Genomic DNA, 22,850 nt, shown 5'->3' on the forward strand with positions numbered 1-22,850 from the left:
CTGTCTCTCTTTGTACTCTATTAGCCAAAAGGCTCATATTGCAATTTTGGAAATTGGAGACTGTACCTACCTTTGAAATGTGGTTACGGGATTTAGGGAATGTAATCCATATGGAAAAGATTCGATACAACACCTCCAATAGAAGTCCATTGTTTTACAAAATATGGCAGCCGATACTGGATAAATGGTCTAGTCCCGCTTCATAACTGGGCTGACGATCTGCTGCTACTCTGTGCTGTACTCCACTCAATATTTATTTTTGGCTGAACTACACTGCTTGTAATGACTATATGCTGTCTTCTTATACACGTACCACCTAATAGGATTTTGTTTTATTTTGTGTATGTGTGAGTTAACTTTTGTTTTGTCCTCTAAACTGGCCATCCCATCCAACAGTACAATGAATGTCATTGTTTGTATTGCTGTCTCTTTTACTTTATTTTTATTGGAAAATAATAAACATATTATAAAAAAAAAAAAGAAAAACCTGTACAATTGTCATAGGACCAGTAAAGGTCACATGTTTACCTTATTACATTTGTCATTTACCTTATCAAGTCGACATCTCCTAGCAGATGCAGGATCCTGGTGAGGATGTGCTTCATGTCCCTCTCCAGCAGTGCTTTTAAAACAGCCATACATTCAAGGCCCATGTTCCCACCCAAAACCCTTTCAAGGCCGGAGTCCTCTGCTAGCCGGCTAATGACAGACCAGTCATAGCTATGGGTCCTCTTGAAACTGTTGGCGAGATCTTGGCATACAGCGTGTTGAAACTTCAGTATGGGGAGTTTTGAGGCAGTATGCTTAGCCTTGTGATAATCAGCAACTGGAGTACATGGGGAGAATATATCCTGTCCTGGAGACTGTTCTAGTTCCTTTATGTTATCAACGTCCTCTATCTGGCTGTTCTGTAAAGAGAGGAAACCGCTGTCCTCGAATGCTTCACAGCCTAGGTTTACCTCGTCAAGTACCCCATCATGTTGGTTGTTCTCCTTATTGTGAACACCTTTCACATCATCCTTGAGGCAAAAGTTGGCAGCGGTGGTGACACATGGTGAGAGCTGTGGTTTGACTACTACTTGGACGCATTCCTTTAGTGGGGAGGTTTTCAGGCCCGACTCCTTGTATGTGACATGTTTCTCCATGTTGCATGGAAACCGGGGTTCCTCGTAGTTGGACGGACACTTCATTTTTAAATGACTGATTGTGGTCCCAAATTGTAGCCCTGAGGAAGAGAAAATAAAACGGTGCATTAGCCAGTTTCATCTCAATCAAAACGCGACAAACTGGCTAGCTACAGTAGCTACATAACACGTTGTATCAAACCACCGTGGATTGCACACTCATACTAGAGTTAGTTACATTCTCTAAAATGTAACATTAGCTAGATATTGTTTTGGTTGATGAAAAAGTTAGGACAATTTAGAGCTGCAATCCCTCCAAATCAAAGGGCGCCCTACCCTAGTTCCCCCAATTTAGCTTGCAGCATAGCTAACTAGCTAGCCAGGTTAGCTAACCGGCTAGCCAACTAATTTAGAGTAAAATATTATAGTTAACTACTATTGGGGATTTATTATTATCCTAAATTGATGGGATGACTAACTTAGAAAGAATGCATTCTTGACTGGCCTAATGTAGGCTGTGACACCTGGCAAGGCTGTGATTGATGTGAAGAGCTGTTTTAGGGGGTAAAATAAGATAAGGATTGTGTCTTCAAATGCTAGACTATACTGGTTCTTTGTGATCTGTGAACCTTCCTTGGACATAGGAATGATGTCTAAGGGAGCTGGCTCTTCTCACTATGACAGGTTGTTATGATAATCTTGTGCCTGGCTGAAGTGTGTAACAAATGGCGCCGAGGAGATGAGACCAACCCCTGAACCAACGGATTGGCTGAGAAAGTTTAAACCACACTCAGTCCTTTACTCTAATTGGCCAGCAGAGAAGTGGGAAACTTTCTCTGTCAGAGTATTTGAGTATTGGATCTGAAACAATGTTTTTAGTTGTCTGGGGTGTCCTGCGAGACATCTCAGAGAGCCCGTATATACGAAACATCATATTTACCATCAGGGGCGGTGTGTTCATTAGGGCGATATGGGCGACGCACTGCCAAACGGGAAAAGGGATTTTTTTTCGAATCAATTATATCACAGCAACAGTAGTTATCAGTGTTCTAATCTAGACGTCTGATCTGCCACTAAATGTCCAATCAGGCTAAAGTCGTGCTTCAAATGGCCCCGCCCCTTTTGGGGCGATTTCAGTCAGGTTGAAAATCGCCCCAGAAGTCTGTCATAGCCTCTCATGTAAAATCTTTTTTTTTTCAAATATCAGAGCTTTCAATACAATCTCTATGGGTTTCTGAGGGCTTGCACTTACGCGCTTTCGTCATACGTAACATAACCATGAACGTAACTAAGAAAAGAGCGGGTAGCAGCGTCAATCAATTCACGTACTACTATCAAAGATGGCTAGCGTTCAGAGCTACTGGAGTGTATGCTAGCGGTCATGAGGGAACATATTGTGGAGGAGGTGAAGTCGGCGAACTTCGTAGCTATCCAAGCTGACGAGACCACGGACGTTTCTACACAGACACAGCTGGTGCTTGTGCTGAGGTACATAGATAGCAACCACAAAGTGCAGGAGCGCTTTTTTTGAGTTCCTTCCCATCTCGGAATCAACCTCAGTCTCAATCGCCAGTGTGCTTTTGGAGAGACTGAACGGTCTTTTTGCCGACGACGAGAAAGTCAAACCGTGGTGCACTGGCACTGTACCAGGTTCTCATGAGCTACAACCTCCAGGAGACGTTCTCTGAGACTGTGACTCTGTTGAACATCCTCATAACTACTCCCATGACAACAGCTGAAGCTGAGAGATGTTTCTCAACTTTGACACGAGTTAAGACATTCCTGCGAAATTCAATGGGCCAGGAACGTCTGAATGCACTGGCCATGCTTTCCATGGAGAGGGAACTAGTCCTCAGCATGCCTGATTTCAATGAGAAAGTCATTGACCGCTTTGCTGCATTGAAAGAGAGAAGAGAACAGTTTCAGTACAAGTAATGTAGCCTCTCTCTCTCTTTGTCCCTCCCTGTCTGTCTCTTTAACACACACACGCCCAAATCAGTTCACAGTTGATGTTGTTTAAAATAGTTATTTTTAATTTTAAAAAAGTTTTAAAAAAATAATAATCTGTTCATGTTCATTTTACAAATCTATACAATTGGCCAGAATATGGTTGTTCATATTTACAAATCTATACAATTGGCCAGAATATAGTTCATTTTTACAAAGCCATACAGATAGCTGTGTTTACCTTTTCTAGAAATTATTTTCAAATTCTGTTTTCAGGCAAAATGTCTATCACTGTTCATTTTCACAAATCTATACAAGAGGGCAGAATATGGAAGTCTATAAAAATTTCTTATTACCAATAACTTGCATCAATGTTTTCAGTAGCCTCTATCAAAAGCTCCTGCTTGCTTGTTGTGAATTATGCTCAGGTGCACATATTTCCAATTCAACCATGAGGCAAAAAATGTGGTAAAAGCTCTTGTTGATCCTGCAATCTGAACAAATACCAAGATGCTGTATTTTCAGCTGATATTTCATTTGTTTATGGAAATGCATATTGTTTATGCAGTGTTGAGGAATGTGAAAGAACACCCTTGATTATTTTTACTGTGATAACTTATTTTGCTTTTGTAAGCCAACACTTTTGAGATCAGTCAATAAATGCTTCTGGCATTGACTTATATGCTGCCCCTGTCTTCATGTTGTTGCTGGACATACAGTGGGGAAAAAAAGTATTTAGTCAGCCACCAATTGTGCAAGTTCTCCCACTTAAAAAGATGAGGCCTGTAATTTTCATCATAGGTACACGTCAACTATGACAGACAAAATGAGAAAAAAATTCCAGAAAATCACATTGTAGCATTTTTAATGAATTTATTTGCAAATTGTGGTGGAAAATAAGTATTTGGTCAATAACAAAAGTTTCTTAATACTTTGTTATATACCCTTTGTTGGCAATGACACAGGTCAAACGTTTTCTGTAAGTCTTCACAAGGGTTTCACACACTGTTGCTGGTATTTTGGCCCATTCCTCCATGCAGATCTCCTCTAGAGCAGTGATGTTTTGGGGCTGTCGCTGGGCAACACAGACTTTCAACTCCCTCCAAAGATTTTCTATGGGGTTGAGATCTGGAGACTGGCTAGGCCACTCCAGGACCTTGAAATGCTTCTTACGAAGCCACTCCTTCGTTGCCCGGGCGGTGTGTTTGGGATCATTGTCATGCTGAAAGACCCAGCCACGTTTCATATTCAATGCCCTTGCTGATGGAAGGTTTTCACTCAAAATCTCACGATACATGGCCCCATTCATTCTTTCCTTTACACGGATCAGTCGTCCTCGTCCCTTTGCAGAAAAACAGCCCCAAAGCATGATGTTTCCGCCCCCATGCTTCACAGTAGGTATGGTGTTCTTTGGATGCAACTCAGTATTCTTTGTCCTCCAAACACGACGAGTTGAGTTTTTACCAAAAAGTTCTATTTTGGTTTCATCTGACCATATGACATTCTCCCAATCCTCTTCTGGATCATCCAAATGCACTCTAGCAAACTTCAGACGGGCCTGGACATGTACTGGCTTAAGCAGGGGGACACGTCTGGCACTGCAGGATTTGAGTCCCTGGCGGCGTAGTGTGTTACTGATGGTAGGCTTTGTTACAGCTCTCTGCAGGTCATTCACTAGGTCCCCCCGTGTGGTTCTGGGATTTTTGCTCACCGTTCTTGTGATCATTTTGACCCCACGCGGTGAGATCTTGCGTGGAGCCCCAGATCGAGGGAGATTATCAGTGGTCTTGTATGTCTTCCATTTCCTAATAATTGCTCCCACAGTTGATTTCTTCAAACCAAGCTGCTTACCTATTGCAGATTCAGTCTTCCCAGCCTGGTGCAGGTCTACAATTTTGTTTCTGGTGTCCTTTGACAGCTCTTTGGTCTTGGCCATAGTGGAGTTTGGAGTGTGACTGTTTGAGGTTGTGGACAGGTGTCTTTTATACTGATAACAAGTTCAAACAGGTGCCATTAATACAGGTAACGAGTGGAGGACAGAGGAGCCTCTTAAAGAAGAAGTTACAGGTCTGTGAGAGCCAGAAATCTTGCTTGTTTGTAGGTGACCAAACACTTATTTTCCACCATAATTTGCAAATAAATTCATAAAAAAATCCTACAATGTGATTTTCAGGATATTTTTTTCTCAATTTGTCTGTCATAGTTGACGTGTACCTATGATGAAAATTACAGGCCTCTCTCATCTTTTTAAGTGGGAGAACTTGCACAATTGGTGGCTGACTAAATACTTTTTTCCCCCACTGTATCTTTTTTTAAATGTGTGTAGGTCACCTAAATCATCAGAAAAATTGCCCCCCCTGAGAATTTTTTCAGGAGCCTCCACTGTTTACCATTGAAGGTTTTTGCATTAATTAAAATAACTAGTATATCTTAGAAGTCGTGTTGACCTCTTTTGTTCCTAATACCAGATTTGAATTGACGCGACTTTGACACTACTAAACGATAATTGTTAACATTAATCGTAGGCAGCATCAGATCAGTCCAGTAACGTTAACCTTAACTATATTAAAGATAATAGTAATGTTAACTCTGTGGATATTATATTCATAGGATAGCCAACGCTAGCTAACCTCTAATTTTACGCGCGTACGTTTTGCGCTTAAAACGACAATATGTAATATTGACATTAACGTTATTGGAAAACGTATAGCTACTAAGCAGTTTAACTAGTTACCTAACGTTAAATGAATATTCAACTCCATTGCTAGTTAGCTAAGCCAGACAGTTATGGCTAGTTAGCTAGTCAAATTGGTTGACATTAACTAACGTTAGCTAACATTGCAACAAACTAGCCAGCCTGCATCAAATGAAATGCGACACATCATAGCCTAACACAATATCTAGCTATAATAGCAAGCTTAATTGAGGTAAAGTAACAAAATATTTCATACCTGTAACGTTAACTTTAAAAATGACTCCTTGTTTCCCACCTTTGTCTACTGTTTAACCTTTGCTAATGACATTAGCTAGCTAACCGGGGTTTCCCAAACTCCAGACCTACTTGAAACCCAGAGTAATTCCTGTTGGATTGACAGACGTCTGATTAAAGAGACATTTCATGTATCACTTACATCCCAAACAACAACAACAACAACGGCAGAACAGGACATTTCTAGGTATTTTCATGTCTCCTTATATACCAGCCTGCATTCAATTCATTTCCTATTAACATCTGCACAGGTATGATAATAACTGTTAACTTTTGTATGAATTAGCAGATGTTCCACTGTCATTAACTGAATCTATTATTGTAGAATAACCATGCTCGAAAAAACACCTAGCAATGTAATAAACTCAATTACGTTCCCATTTTATAGAGCTTTTTTTTATAGAGTTTCTTAGTAATATAGAACATTAGCAACTTAACTCTTCGATTTATATATGTGTTTAGGAACATCAATTAACCCTCTACACTCATGGGAATTGGCCTATATGGATAGGGCTAAATTGAAATGTTTCTTACAGAAGAAATATGAAACATATGCATAAACCTGGTAGCAATTGAAAGGGAACAGTTTGGAGATAACGGGGAAATTATTAGACCAAAGTTGAGGACACAACAGTTCACCTGACACAAGACTGAATCCAAACATTACACTTGATTCTGTGTGCATTTTACATTTACTGTACTTTTCGCAGCATTTGTTGATAACGAAATCTGAAAATACTCTGGATACATTCAGAAACATGATAAGAATATTCCTGGAAAATGTGGGGTAGGTGCAACATAAGACAAAAAAATGACAAGGGCTTGAATGAGAGGACTAACTGGTGTCTCCAAGTGGCTACACAGTTCCTAAGTCATTTCAATGCACTTTTATGACTCAAAGAAGAGTCTTCAACTATAAGGTGTTTTTTTTTAGCTCTCCTAGATGTGCTGTTGAGGAACTAAAGCAAGTACACTTGTAAATGTTTTGTTTAGAGCACAACCTTGCATCCCCGCCACCACACAATTAGTTGTTATTTACTCAATCCCAAAACGGACCATTATATATCGCAATCTGGGTCAGGTGGGCATCATTTGAAAGCTTGTTGTATTTCCAACACGACTAGCTACGTTATAAAATACGATCTTACAGTGTTAGGCTTTCACAAGGCAATTCAGAGAAACAGATCATAATGTTGGTGGGCATAGAAAGGAGGCATTAGTGCATTTAGGTGTGTGTTCCGCAGCAAAGTTTCTTCTCAATAGACAAACATAGGCTCATTCTGTTCAGAACAACTCAGGGTATGACGCCATGTCATCTTGTAACTGTACATCAAACATAGTGATCATAAACGTTGACACTGTTTATGACATGAGTTTTATGATATGGAGACGTGATGCATTCACATTTCCATATCATAAACCTCATGTCATAAACAGTAAGAATAGCCTCCTGGTCTAAAGAGTGAAATGAGAAGTTATTTTTACATGCTGTGGATATTGACGAGGCCTCACTGTCTCTCTCTCTCTCTCTCTCTCTCTAACTCTGTCTCCCCACCCCTACGGCAGTGCAGTAAAAAAGAAACCTAACCTCAATATTTTCTCTCACAGTGCTGGGACTTGCTGGCCCATTAAATTATCCTTCCCATGTGTCATCTTGCACATTTCCTCCATGAAATGTTCGTATAATTACACTTTCTTAATGATTTATAAGATATAATAATAGCCGTAAGTATTTCAGAGCAGGTTAAACTGACACCCTTTAAGTGTACGCGGGTGATGACCCTGTTTTAACATCGTTTCGGATGGGTGACTCCCGGCTGGAGAGAAGGAGGGATGGATGAAGGGAGAGAAGGAGAGAGGCAGGGGAGAGAGAGGTAGAGACCCTGGTGTCGTAACTCAGGGTGATAGTGACATGTAGGAGAAGCCAGGGCCTCTTGAACCCAGGGAGGGAAGGAGGGTCACCCTCACACACACAGACAGAAAGTCAGACAGACACGAGCCAGTCTGCTACCAGTGGCACACACACACACACACACACACAAGCACACACAGATGTTTGCTCTCTGCTTCCTCTCTCACGGCGAGGCTGATATGATTGGCACTTAGGAAATCAGTGTGTTTTCACACCACACAACTCTGCCAAAGCTAACGTGTTAAATATCCACAACGCGGCAATGCTGCAGCAGCCCTGTCCATCTCCACTCACACAGACTCACTGCTCCCTTCACAAGAGAGAGCTGCAACATGTTGTCACTGAAATAAACAGTATCACTGTCAACTGTCAGTACACAAGTGTCCCAAACTATAAGCTCATGAGTTTATAAACGGTCTTATTAAACTATATTTCACCTCAGACAGTGTCGCTCCTAACCAGGGAGGAGTTACAAGATAATCACAGCTTGTTTCCCTTAAATCCAGAGACGCCATTCCCTGAGCACACTGGCAGGTCAGGTAAGTTTCAAGTTTTATTAGCCATACATACAGGATACACATGGTATACACCATGCAACAACAATAGAAAATCATCAAAGATAAGAATACGTAAGGGAAAGGGGATACCTAGCCATTTGCACAACTGAATGCATTCAACAGCAATGTGTCTTAAGCATTTAACCCAACTCCTCTGAATCAGAGAGGTGCAGGGGGCTGCCTTAATCGACATCCACATCATCGGCGCCCTGTCGCTGCCTTGCTCAAGAGCAGAACGGCTGATCTTTCCACTTTGCCCGGCCGGGGGAGTCGAACCAGCGACCTTTCGGTTACTGGCACAATGTTCTTAACCACTTAAGGGTAAGGTAAGTGTGTGTGTGTGTTTGTGTGACACCCCCCTAAAGGGCTTTCTGCGTTGGACTCTCAGGGGAGGCATTTTGTTTAAACTTTCAGGGGCACTCGGCCCATCTCTGAGACATGGCTCAAATGGAAAAAAAAGAAGAAGAAGACGATTGTGACAAAAGACTTCTCCCTCCCTTCAGTTATCAGCCATTCCTTCAGACACTCGCCTCCTCAGCCCAGGGGCAGGGAGTCTGCAGCCCCCCCCAAATAAAAGTGACTCAGTGAACCCCCTGTCCTCCAAGGAGGGATAGTGAGCTGGAGAGAGCCAACTGAAATTAATTAATATATATAACAATCTGAAATTAACTTCCCATAGCCACCAGCCATCTTTTAACTGGCGTGAGAGACTGAGTGGTGAGACATGGAGGGAGAAAGGGAGAGAATAGAGAGATAGTTACAAATATGCTGTAAGACTGCTAGAAGTATAATTGTCCCACAAAGTAAAACTTCTCAATTATCCCATCCTAAAGATAGTTTAGTCCACCACCCCTATATTGCTATATTGCCAATCTAAGAGAAAAAGTAGTTACTATTATTAAGAGGAACGCATTCAATCGGCCAAACAAACAAACAAAATATATACAGTGAGCAACAACAACAACAAAAAATACTAATAGAATTGCTCAGAGAAGGAGATGTTGTTTAACAAGTAACAAATATTTTTCTCATAAAGATATGGGTCAAAATTATTGGCACCCCTGTTTTCAATACCTTGAGATGATAACGGCACTGATCCTTTTTCATAAATGTTTTATGAGATTTGGTACCACGTTGGGAGGGATCTTAGACCATTCCTCCATACAGAATCTTTCCAGATCTTTGATATCCTGTCTGCGCTTATGGACTGCCCTCTTCAAATCAAACCACAGGTTTTCAATGGGGTTGAAGTCTGGAGACTGAGATGGCCAATGCAAAATGTTGATTTTACGGTCAATTAACAATTTCTTTGTGGATTCTGATGTGTGCTTGGGGTAATTGTATTGCTGGATGATCCACTTGCAGCCAAGATTCAGAGGCAACCAAGTTTTTGGCTAAAATGTCCTGGTACTGGGTAAAGTTAATGATGCCATTGATCTTAACAAGGGCTCCAGGACCAGTGGAAGCAAAATAGCCCCAAAACATCAAAGATCCACCACCATATTTTACAGTAGGTATGGGGTTATTTTCTGCTGGTCTCACTCTGTTCAGTTGAGGTACCTGGTGGTCCTCTGTAAGGCTCCTTCACTTCTCTGTCCTGTACTGAACCCCTGGCTGTGGTCCCCAGGCCTCAATCTGAGCTCTCTGCCAGCATCCTGGTGAAGTGTAGAGCAGCAGGTTCCTGGGTCAGGTTGTGGAGGCTGTAGGCATGGCCTGTTGGACAACACAGGGAGGGGGTCAGAAGGCATGGCCTGTTGGACAACACAGGGAGGGGGTCAGAAGGCATGGCCTGTTGGACAACACAGGGAGGGGGTCAGAAGGCATGGCCTGTTGGACAACACAGGGAGGGGGGTCAGAAGGCATGGCCTGTTGGACAACACAGGGAGGGGGTCAGAAGGCATGGCCTGTTGGACAACACAGGGAGGGGGGTCAGAAGGCATGGCCTGTTGGACAACACAGGGAGGGGGTCAGAAGGCATGGCCTGTTGGACAACACAGGGAGGGGGTCAGAAGGCATGGCCTGTTGGACAACACAGGGAGGGGGTCAGAAGGCATGGCCTGTTGGACAACACAGGGAGGGGGTCAGAAGGCATGGCCTGTTGGACAACACAGGGAGGGGGTCAGAAGGCATGGCCTGTTGGACAACACAGGGGAGGGGGTCAGAAGGCATGGCCTGTTGGACAACACAGGGAGGGGGTCAGAAGGCATGGCCTGTTGGACAACACAGGGAGGGGGTCAGAAGGCATGGCCTGTTGGACAACACAGGGAAGGGGTCAGAAGGCATGGCCTGTTGGACAACACAGGGAGGGGGTCAGAAGGCATGGCGTGTTGGACAACACAGGGAGGGGGGTCAGAAGGCATGGCCTGTTGGACAACACAGGGAGGGGGGTCAGAAGGCATGGCCTGTTGGACAACACAGGGAGGGGGGTCAGAAGGCATGGCCTGTTGGACAACACAGGGAGGGGGTCAGAAGGCATGGCCTGTTGGACAACACAGGGAAGGGGTCAGAAGGCATGGCCTGTTGGACAACACAGGGAGGGGGTCAGAAGGCATGGCCTGTTGGACAACACAGGGAGGGGGTCAGAAGGCATGGCCTGTTGGACAACACAGGGAGGGGGTCAGAAGGCATGGCCTGTCCTGGGTTCTAACTCACCACATGGGACCATGAAGGTCTGTCCTGGGTTATAATGGTTCTCTTTGCCGTTGATCGTCACAGTCACTGAGCTGGTTAGGAGGTTATACACCTGGAACAACAGCACACAGATGGTTAGGAGGTTATATACTCTGGAACAACACCACACAGATGGTTAGGAGGTTATACACCTGGAACAACACCACACAGATGGTTAGGAGGTTATACACCTGGAACAACACCACACAGATGGTTAGGAGGTTATATACTCTGGAACAACACCACACAGATGGTTAGGAGGTTATACACCTGGAACAACAGCACACAGATGGTTAGGAGGTTATACACCTGGAACAACACCACACAGATGGTTAGGAGGTTATACACCTGGAACAACACCACACAGATGGTTAGGAGGTTATACACCTGGAACAACACCACACAGATGGTTAGGAGGTTATACACCTGGAACAACACCACACAGATGGTTAGGATGTTATACACCTGGAACAACACCACACAGATGGTTAGGAGGTTATACACCTGGAACAACACCACACAGATGGTTAGGAGGTTATATACTCTGGAACAACAGCCTGCTATTCGATCAGCCTACTGATCCATCACAGCCTGCTATTCGATCAGCCTACTGATCCATCACAGCCTGCTATTCGATCAGCCTACTGATCCATCACAGCCTGCTATTCGATCAGCCTACTGATCCATCACAGCCTGCTATTCGATCAGCCTACTGATCCATCACAGCCTGCTATTCGATCAGCCTACTGATCCATCACAGCCTGCTGTTCGATCAGCCTACTGATCCATCACAGCCTGCTGTTCGATCAACCTACTGATCCATCACAGCCTGCTATTCGATCAGCCTACTGATCCATCACAGCCTGCTGTTCGATCAGCCTACTGATCCATCACAGCCTGCTGTTCGATCAGCCTACTGATCCATCACAGCCTGCTATTCGATCAGCCTACTGATCCATCACAGCCTGCTGTTCGATCAGCCTACTGATCCATCACAGCCTGCTGTTCGATCAACCTACTGATCCATCACAGCCTGCTATTCGATCAGCCTACTGATCCATCACAGCCTGCTGTTCGATCAGCCTACTGATCCATCACAGCCTGCTATTCGATCAGCCTACTGATCCATCACAGCCTGCTATTCGATCAGCCTACTGATCCAATCTTATTGAGCAGAATAAAAACAAATTTAAAAAAGGGAGGACGGCCTAGCAGTGATGAATTTAAGAACTTCTTCCAAGAAAAGATCATGATCCTTAGAAAACAAATTGTGGACTTTAATATGCGTATTTCTGCAAAACGCTGTTGTCCTGAGTCTGCACAGAACTGCCTACAGGACCCTATTCCAACTAAACTACTGAAAGAGCTACTGCCTGTGCTTGGTCCTCCTATGTTGAACATAATAAATGTCTCCCTATCCTCTGGATGTGAACCAAACTCACTAAAAGTGGCAGTAATAAAGCCTCTCCTGAAAAAGCCAAACCTGAAAAATAAAAATATCAGCCCTCTATATTGAATATGGAATCCCTCCCTCCCTCCCTCCCTCCCTCCCTCATCCAAAGCGACTTACAAAATGGTGCATTCACCTTATAGCCAGTGGGATAACCACTTTACAATGTTTTTTTATTTTTTTCGGGGGTAAAGAGGGGTAGAAGGATTACTTTATCCTATCCCAGGTATTCCTTAAATAGGTAGGGTTTCAAGTGTCTCCGGAAGGTGGTCAGTGACTCCGCTGTCCTGGCGTTGTGAAGGAGCTTGTTCCACCATTGGGGTGCCAGAGCAGCGAACAGTTTTGACTGGGCTGAGCGGGAACTGTGCTTCCGCAGAGGTAGGGGGGCCAGCAGGCCAGAGGTGGATGAACGCAGTGCCCTCGTTTGGGTGTAGGGACTGATCAGAGCCTGAAGGTACGGAGGTGCCGTTCCCCTCACAGCTCCGTAGGCAAGCACCATGGTCTTGTAGCAGATGCGAGCTTCAACTGGAAGCCAGTGGAGTGTGCGGAGGAGCGGGGTGACGTGAGAGAACTTGGGAAGGTTGAACACCAGACGGGCTGCAGCGTTCTGGATAAGTTGTAGGGGTTTAATGGCACAGGCAGGGAGCCCAGCCAACAGCGAGTTGCAGTAATCCAGACGGGAGATGACAAGTGCCTGGATTAGGACCTGTGCCGCTTCCTGTGTAAGGCAGGGTCGTACTCTCCGAATGTTGTAGAGCATGAACCTACAAGATCGGGTCACCGCCTTGATATTAGCGGAGAACGACAGGGTGTTGTCCAGGGTCACGCCAAGGCTCTTCGCACTCTGGGAGGAGGACACAACGGAGTTGTCAACCGTGATGGCGAGATCATGGAACGGGCAGTCCTTCCCCGGGAGGAAGAGCAGCTCCGTCTTGCCAAGGTTCAGCTTGAGGTGGTGATCCGTCATCCATACTGATATGTCTGCCAGACATGCAGAGATGCGATTCGCCACCTGGTTATCAGAAGGGGGAAAGGAGAAGATTAGTTGTGTGTCGTCTGAGTAGCAATGATAGGAGAGGCCATGTGAGGATATGACAGAGCCAAGTGACTTGGTGTATAGCGAGAATAGGAGAGGGCCTAGAACTGAGCCCTGGGGGACACCAGTGGTGAGAGCACGTGGTGCGGAGACAGATTCTCGCCACGCCACTTGGAAGGAGCGACCGGTCAGGTAGGACGCAATCCAAGAGTGAGCCGCGCCGGAGATGCCCAGCTCGGAGAGGGTGGAGAGGAGGATCTGATGGTTCACAGTATCAAAGGCAGCGGATAGGTCTAGAAGGATAAGAGCAGAGGAGAGAGAGTTAGCTTTAGCAGTGCGGACAGCCTCTGTGACACAGAGAAGAGCAGTCTCAGTTGAATGACCAGTCTTGAAACCTGACTGGTTTGGATCAAGAAGGTCATTCTGAGAGAGATAGCAAGAGAGTTGGCTAAAGACGGCACGCTCAAGAGTTTTGGAGAGAAAAGAAAGAAGGGATACTGGTCTGTAGTTGTTGACATCAGAGGGATCGAGTGTTGGTTTTTTGAGAAGGGGTGCAACTCTCGCTCTCTTGAAGACGGAAGGGACATAGCCAGCGGTCAAGGATGAGTTGATCAGCGAGGTGAGGTAAGGGAGAAGGTCACCGGAGATGGTCTGGAGAAGAGAGGAGGGGATAGGGTCAAGCGGGCAGGTTTTTGGGCGGCCGGCCGTCACAAGTTGCAAGATTTTATCTGGAGAGAGAGGGGAGAAAGAAGTCAAAGCATAGGGTAGGGCAGTGTGAGCAGGACCAGCAGTGTCATTAGACTTAACAAACGAGGATCGGATGTCGTCAACCTTCTTTTCAAAATGGTTGACGAAGTCATCCACAGAGAGGGAGGAGGGAGGGGGGAGGAGGAGGAGGATTCAGCAGGGAGGAGAAGGTGGCAAAGAGCTTCCTAGGGTTAGAGGCAGATGCTTGGAATTTAGAGTGGTAGAAAGTGGCTTTAGCAGCAGAAACAGATGAAGAAAATGTAGAGAGGAGGGAGTGAAAAGATGCCAGGTCCGCAGGGAGTCTAGTTTTCCTCCATTTCCACTCAGCTGCCCGGAGCCCTGTTCTGTGAGCTCGCAATGAGTCATCAAGCCACGGAGCTGGAGGGGAGGACCGAGCCGGCCGGGAGGATAGGGGACATAGAGAGTCAAAGGATGCAGAAAGGGAGGAGAGGAGGGTTGAGGAGGCAGAATCAGGAAATTGGAGGGAGAAGGATGGGGCAGAGGGAAGAGATGATAGGATGGAAGAGGAGAGAGTAGAGGGGGAGAGAGAGAGCGAAGGTTGCGACGGCGCATTACCATCTGAGTAGGGGCAGAGTGAGTAGTGTTGGAGGAGAGCGAGAGAGAAAAGGATACAAAGTAGTGGTCGGAGACATGGAGGGGAGTTGCAGTGAGATTAGTAGAAGAACAGCATCTAGTAAAGATGAGGTCAAGCGTATTGCCTGCCTTGTGAGTAGGGGGGGGGGCGGTGAGAGGGTGAGGTCAAAAGAGGAGAGGAGTGGAAAGGAGGCGGCAGAGAGAAATGAGTCAAAGGTAGACGTAGGGAGGTTGAAGTCCCCCAGAACTGTGAGGGGTGAGCCATCCTCAGGAAAGGAACTTATCAAGGCGTCAAGCTAATTGATGAACTCTCCAAGGGAACCTGGAGGGCGATAAATGACAAGGATGTTAAGCTTGAATGGGCTAGTGACTGTGACAGCATGGAATTCAAATGAGGAGATAGACAGATGAGTCAGGGGAAAAATAGAGAATGTCCACTTGGGAGAGATGAGGATTCCTGTGCCACCACCCCGCTGACCAGATGCTCTCGGGGTATGCGAGAACACATGGTCAGACGAGGAGAGAGCAGTAGGAGTAGCAGTGTTTTCAGTGGTAATCCATGTTTCCGTCAGTGCCAAGAAGTCGAGGGACTGGAGGGTAGCATAGACTGAGATGAACTCTGCCTTGTTGGCCACAGAACAGCAGTTCTAGAGGCTTCCTGAGACCTGGAACTCCACGTGGGTCGTGCGTGCAGGGACCACCAGGTTAGAGAGGCAGCAAAATTACATTTTATTAGCTGCTTCATTACATGAGTTGCATGTTCAATAATAGGCTATAGCCTTTTAACTGTAAGACTATAGGCTTGCTATTGTTGCATGTTTCCATTAAGCTGTTAACCTCTACGGGATCGGTGTCCCGTATACGGGACGGTTGAGCTAACATGCGCTAATGTGGTTAGCATGACTGTTGTAAGTAACAGCAAACTTTCCAGGACATAGACATGTCTTATATGGGCAGAAAGCGTAAATTATTGTTAATCTAACTGCACTGTCCAATTTACATTAGCCATTTCAGTGAAAAAATACTGAGGAGAGTGCACAACAACAAAAAACGTATCAAGGCAACTGGTTTGATATATTCACCTCTGAAGGTAAATAATGTACTTACATTCAGTAATCTTGCTCTGATTTGTCATCCTAAGGGTCCCAAAGATAAAATGTAGCATCGTTTTGTTTGATAAAATCATTTTTTATATTCAAATGTAGGAACTGGGTTTTACAGTTTGAACCCCTGCTGTCTCTGGCTCCACACCCACCCCGCCCGGCCATCTAGATGTGTGAAAGTTAGTGTATAAGCTAATGATCCATCATGTATGACATTCCTGGGAGTGTGTAAACTTACAAAAATGATATGGTAATACAAAATATATATATGTTCTCTATAGTTATGTACTTGGAAATGTATCAATTACATTTCCAAGTACATAATAGTCCAGTATTGCAATGCTTCACTGGATCAATCCGAAACGTCACACACTGCTGCCATCTGTTGGCCAAAATCTAAATTGCGCCTAAACTGCAATATTATATTGTGGCCTTTCTCTTGCATTTCAAAGATGGAACAAAAAACACAAAAATGCATATTTTTTGTTTGTATTATCTTTTACCAGATCTAATGTGTTATATTCTCCTACATTAATTTCACAGTTACAAACTTCAAAGTGTTTCCTTTCAAATCGTATCAAGAATATGCATAGCCTTGCTTCAGGTCCTGAGCTACAGGCAGTTAGATTTGGGTATGTCATTTTAGGTGAAAATTGAAAAAAAAGGGTCCGATCCATAAGAGGTTAATTAATGAAACATTTCCGTTCCTTGTATGCATGCATACTGTTAGGCAAATCAGTTTGTTGTCCGGTTAATGAGGGTAGGTTCGCCAGCAGCAAAATATACCGAAATGTGCATCCCTATTTCAAACTTATGGGCGACTCACGATATATCACTACATTTTAAAAGTTCTCTGAATAAGTTTTGTTGCACAATTAAAAAGGTCAAAACACAAAATTATACCTAAATATAAGCCTTCCACAGCCACACTAATAATTACATTATTTTATCAAAATAGTTTAACCTTTTTTTGCAATAATCACTATTCTGGCTTTCATGTCTGTCTATGAAAATTCCCTTTTTGTAACAAATTGAATCAGAACTATCCACAACGCACATCCACTAATAATGACCAACATCTTGTAGCAGTCATTATAGAAAATTAACACGGGCCTCATAAACAAATCTCTCAAGCACAAGCCCACGTGTTAGTGATTAGCCAGCTAATCTTTATATTTAAAAGGCAAGCCAACTTGGATGCTTGCTAAGACGGTAGAACAGTTGAACTGTTATGAACACACCCTCCTGGCCGCCTCCAATTGTTTGAACACCTGTTCACTTTAAGATATTGAAATCAAGTAGCCTACCTGGATAAGATGCTTATTTCTCAGAATAACAACAAGTTGGCAATTCCTTATATAAATGCGTATTTTTGTGCTCATTGCACATTCATAACACACAGACTAGACAGCTGACAGCCTGTGGCTAGATTGCTGCTAGCTGTACTGAGCATTACTTTACCACATGTTCATTGACACTCTCGTTTTAGTCTGCTCTGTTCTACATGTTGGAAGTTGAGACATAAAAAGGGTATAGTTAGAAAGGCTAACTTCTCCTCTATTACAGTAAAATAATGTCTCTGTGTTTCTGTGTCCATATGACCGGTTCTGTTGGACCAAACCTCAAATGCAAATAGCGAGTTTAAACAAATCAAATGTTATTTGTTACATTTTTCGTAAACAACAAGTGTAGATTTACAGTGAAATGCTTACTTACGGGCCCTTCCCAACAATGCAGAGAGAATTTTTTTTATAAATATTAACACGAGCCGGGGGAGGGGCTTGGTGTCTGTGGAGTGTTAAAGAGGAGGGGCTTGGTGTCTGTGGAGTGTTAAGGAGGAGGGGCTTGGTGTCTATGGAGTGTTAAGGAGGAGGGGCTTGGTGTCTGTGGAGTGTTAAGGAGGAGGGGCTTGGTGTCTGTGGAGTGTTAAGGAGGAGGGGCTTGGTGTCTGTGGAGTGTTAAGGAGGAGGGGCTTGGTGTCTGTGGAGTGTTAAGGAGGAGGGGCTTGGTGTCTGTGGAGCGTTAAGGAGGAGGGGCTTGGTGTCTGTGGAGTGATAAGGAGGAGGGGCTTGGTGTCTGTGGAGTGTTAAGGAGGAGGGGCTTGGTGTCTGTGGAGTGTTAAGGAGGAGGGGCTTGGTGTCTGTGGAGTGATATAGGCATTTGGAACATCGCTCTAAAACATTCATTCGATATATTGCCCAGCCCTACACTCATTCTGATATGACGTATCTGACATCACTCTGAACTGATATTCTCATTCTGATATGATAAACACTATACAGTGGGGGAAAAAAGTATTTAGTCAGCCACCAATTGTGCAAGTTATCCCACTTAAAAAGATGAGAGGCCTGTAATTTTCATCATAGGTACACGTCAACTATGACAGACAAAATGAGGGAAAAAAATCCAGAAAATCACATTGTAGGATTTTTTATGAATTTATTTGCAAATTATGGTGGAAAATAAGTATTTGGTCAATAACAAAAGTTTCTCAATACTTTGTTATATACCCTTTGTTGGCAATGACACAGGTCAAACGTTTTCTGTAAGTCTTCACAAGGTTTTCACACACTGTTGCTGGTATTTTGGCCCATTCCTCCATGCAGATCTCCTCTAGAGCAGTGATGTTTTGGGGCTGTCGCTGGGCAACACGGACTTTCAACTCCCTCCAAAGATTTTCTATGGGGTTGAGATCTGGAGACTGCAGGACCTTGAAATGCTTCTTACGAAGCCACTCCTTCGTTGCCCGGGCGGTGTGTTTGGGATCATTGTCATGCTGAAAGACCCAGCCACGTTTCTTCTTCAATGCCCTTGCTGATGGAAGGAGGTTTTCAGTCAAAATCTCACGATACATGGCCCCATTCATTCTTTCCTTTACACGGATCAGTCGTCCTGGTCCCTTTGCAGAAAAACAGCCCCAAAGCATGATGTTTCCAACTCCATGCTTCACAGTAGGTATGGTGTTCTTTGGATGCAACTCAGCATTCTTTGTCCTCCAAACACGACGAGTTGAGTTTTTACCAAAAAGTTATATTTTGGTTTCATCTGACCATATGACATTCTCCCAATCCTCTTCTGGATCATCCAAATGCACTCTAGCAAACTTCAGACGGGCCTGGACATGTACTGGCTTAAGCAGGGGGACACGTCTAGCACTGCAGGATGAGTCCCTGGCGGCGTAGTGTGTTACTGATGGTAGGCTTTGTTACTTTGGTCCCAGCTCTCTGCAGGTCATTCACTAGGTCCCCCCGTGTGGTTCTGGGATTTTTGCTCACCGTTCTTGTGATCATTTTGACCCCACGGGGTGAGATCTTGCGTGGAGCCCCAGATCGAGGGAGATTATCAGTGGTCTTGTAATGGTGTTGTCTAATGCAAGAAATAGACCTCTGAACCTTTCACCTGTTACTACCTGTCAGGGCAAGGAGATTGAGGTTGTAACCTCATATAAATATCTTGGAATTCTAATTGATGACGGCCTCTCTTTTAAATTGCATATTCAACAACTTAAAAAAATTGAAGCTGAAATTGGGATTTTATTTTAGGAATAAGGCCTGTTTTTCTTTTGAAGCCAGAAGGAGGCTAGTATCAGCTACATTTATGCCTTTACTAGACTATGGGGATATTTTATATATGAATGCTTCCGCTCAGTGTTTGAGATCAATTGACACTATCATGGTACTTTGAGATTTATTTTAAACTGCAAAACCCTTACGCACCACTGTACTTTGTATACCAGGGTGGGCTGGCCTTCTCTAGTCACTCGTAGGCTCAGTCACTGGTATACTTTTATTTACAAAGCCATTTTGGGTTTACTACCTTTTTATTTGGGCATTTTTATTGTTCAGAAATATGGTGGGTACTCTCTTCGTTCACTGGACTTTATCCTGCTAACTGTTCCAAATGTCCGAACTGAATTTGGTAAAAGGTCTTTTATGTACTTTGCGCCATCGTCTTGGAACACCTTACAAAATAATTTTAAACTGGAAGAACTTGTCCCGATTGGGGTTTTTAAATCTCTGATGAAGGATTTTGAGGCTGATTCCCTGACCTGTCAATGTTTTTAATTTGCTGTTTTTGATATTGTTATACTCTTGTGAATTCATGAATGGTTTTTACTAGATTACTTGTAGTTTTTCATGTTGTATGTCTGTAATTTTTTGTAATGACTTGGTGCTGCCTATCTTGGCCAGGACGCTCTTGAAAAAGAGATTTTAAATCTCAATGAGCCCTTCCTGGTTAAATAAAGGTTAAATAAATAAAAATGTCTTCCATTTCCTAATAATTGCTCCCACAGTTGATTTCTTCAAACCAAGCTGCTTACCTATTGCAGATTCAGTCTTCCCAGCCTGGTGCAGGTCTACAATTTTGTTTCTGGTGTCCTTTGACAGCTCTTTGGTCTTGGCCATAGTGGAGTTTGGAGTGTGACTGTTTGAGGTTTATACTGATAAAAAGTTCAAACATCTGCCATTAATACAGGTAACGAGTGGAGGACAGAGGAGCCTCTTAAAGAAGAAGTTACAGGTCTGTGAGAGCCAGAAATCTTGCTTGTTTGTAGGTGACCAAATACTTATTTTCCACCATAATTTGCAAATAAATTCATTAAAAATCCTACAATGTGATTTTCAGGATTTTTTTTCTCTCAATTTGTCTGTCATAGTTGATGTGTACCTATGATGAAAATGACAGGCCTCTCTCATCTTTTTAAGTGGGAGAACCTGCACAATTGGTGGCTGACTAAATACTTTTTTTCCCCACTGTATATACAGCAGTATGTGGACACACTCATCAGAAATGGGTACAGATAGATACTTTTGTATATATAGTGTATGTTGACACCCCTTCAAATTAGTGGATTCGGCCATTTCAGCCACACCTGTTGCTGACAGGTGTATAAAATCGAGCACACAGCCACACAATCTCCATAGACAAACATTGGCAGTAGAATGGCCTTACTGAAGAGCTCAGCGACTTTCAACGTGGCAACGTCATAGGATGCCACCTTAACAACAAGTCAGTTCGTCAAATTTCTGCCCTGCTAGAGCTGCCCCGGTCAACTGTAAGCGCTGTTATTATGAAGTGGAAACGTCTAGGAGCAACAACGGCTCAGCCGCAAGGTGGTAGGCCACACAAGCTCACAGAACGGGAACACGAGTGCTGAAGCACATAGCGCGTAAAAATGGTCTGTCCTCGGTTGCAACACTCACTACCGAGTTCCAAACTGCCTCCGGAAGCAACGTCAGAACAAGAACTGTTCGTCGGGAGTCTTCATGAAATGGGTTTCCATGGCCGAGCAGCCGCACACAAGCCTAAGGTCACCATTCGCAATGCCAAGCGCCAGCTGGAGTGGTGTAAAGCTCGCCACCATTGGACTCTGAAGCAGTGGAAACGCGTTCTGTGGAGTGATGAATCACATTTCACCATCTGGTTGTCCGACGGACAAATCTGGGTTTGGCGGACGCCAAGAGAACGCTACCTGCCCGAATGCATAGGGCCAACTGTAAAGTTTGGTGGAGGAGGAATAATGGTCTGGGGCTGTTTTTCATGGTTCAGGCTAGGCCCCTTAGTTCCAGTGAAGGGAAATCTTAACGCTACAGCATACAATGACATTCTAGACGATTCTGTGCTTCCAACTTTGTGGCATCAGTTTGGGGAAGGCCCTTTCCTGTTTCTGCATCACAATGCCCCTGTGCACAAAGCGAGGTCCATACAGAAAAGGTTTGTCGAGATCGGTGTAGAAGAACTTGACTGGCCTGCACAGAGCCCTGACCTCAACCCCATCGAACACCTTTGGGATGAATTGGAACACCGACTGCAAGCCAGGCCTAATCGCCCAACATCAGTGCCCGACCTCACTAATGCTCTTGTGGCTGAATGGAAGCAAATCCCTGCAGCAATGTTCCAACATCTAGTGGAAAGCCTTCCCAGAAGAGTGGAGGCTGTTATAGCAGCAAAGGGGGGACCAACTCCATATTAATGCCCATGATTTAGGAATAAGATGTTAGACGAGCAGGTGTCCACATACTTTTGGTCATGTAGCGCACCTAAAGGTTAGAGGTCAGGGTTACTCACAGTGGTAGCGCTGTGGTCCACCAGCAGAGGGTTAGGGGTTAAAGGTTACTCACAGTGGTAGCGCTGTGGTCCACCAGCAGAGGGTTAGGGGTTAAAGGTTACTCACAGTGGTAGCGCTGTGGTCCACCAGCAGAGGGTTAGGGGTTAAAGGTTACTCACAGTGGTAGCGCTGTGGTCCACCAGCAGAGGTTTCTTCATGTAGGAGCCCAGCAGGATCTTTCCATTAGAGAAGGTTTCAGCCAGCAGGTCCATCTTGTAACCCAGAGCACTGTCTCGGTACGAGAACCACTGGAAATGATCTGGGCTGATCTGGCCTCCCTCTGACGACAACAACACAACACAACATTACACTATTGTTGACCTATTGCCCCATCTCTGTCTGTTTGTACGTACGTTTCCCGGTGGCAGGCCAGAGCAGAGCCAGCCAGTCGGCGAGGTTGGCCTTGTCCTCCAGCTGCAGTGTGATGGCTCTAAGAGGAGGAGCACAAACAGCCACAGTCACAGCCTCAGGATCTGACAGCACGATACCAGGAGGGACAGACGGATGGACAGACGGATGGACAGACGGATGGATAGACAGATGGGGCGCCACTCTGGATGACGGGAGCCCTGTCATGGAGAGGTCAGGGTTAGAGGTCAGGGTTAGAGGTCA

At 44.5% G+C, this 22,850-nt stretch overlaps 1 protein-coding gene across 1 annotated transcript in view; it reads right to left on the reverse strand.

The window, feature by feature from the left end:
- Window positions 1–1,139: 1,139 nt before the first annotated feature.
- The window catches only part of LOC121559998 (serine/arginine repetitive matrix protein 1-like), a 65,535-nt gene continuing 43,824 nt past the window's right edge, over window positions 1,140–22,850 (reverse strand). Inside the window, exons 8-12 of the mRNA XM_045217401.1 lie at window positions 22,592–22,807; window positions 22,358–22,518; window positions 11,182–11,272; window positions 10,090–10,242; window positions 1,140–1,225 (exon numbers count right to left, since the gene is read on the reverse strand). Of these exons, the coding sequence (XP_045073336.1) occupies window positions 10,160–10,242; window positions 11,182–11,272; window positions 22,358–22,518; window positions 22,592–22,807 (551 nt within the window). The 3' untranslated portion in view covers window positions 1,140–1,225; window positions 10,090–10,159. The remainder of the gene's footprint in view (window positions 1,226–10,089; window positions 10,243–11,181; window positions 11,273–22,357; window positions 22,519–22,591; window positions 22,808–22,850) is intronic.

The sequence above is a fragment of the Coregonus clupeaformis genome, unplaced genomic scaffold (assembly GCF_020615455.1).
Source record: "Coregonus clupeaformis isolate EN_2021a unplaced genomic scaffold, ASM2061545v1 scaf1049, whole genome shotgun sequence".
In the NCBI taxonomy this organism is placed as follows: domain Eukaryota; kingdom Metazoa; phylum Chordata; class Actinopteri; order Salmoniformes; family Salmonidae; genus Coregonus; species Coregonus clupeaformis.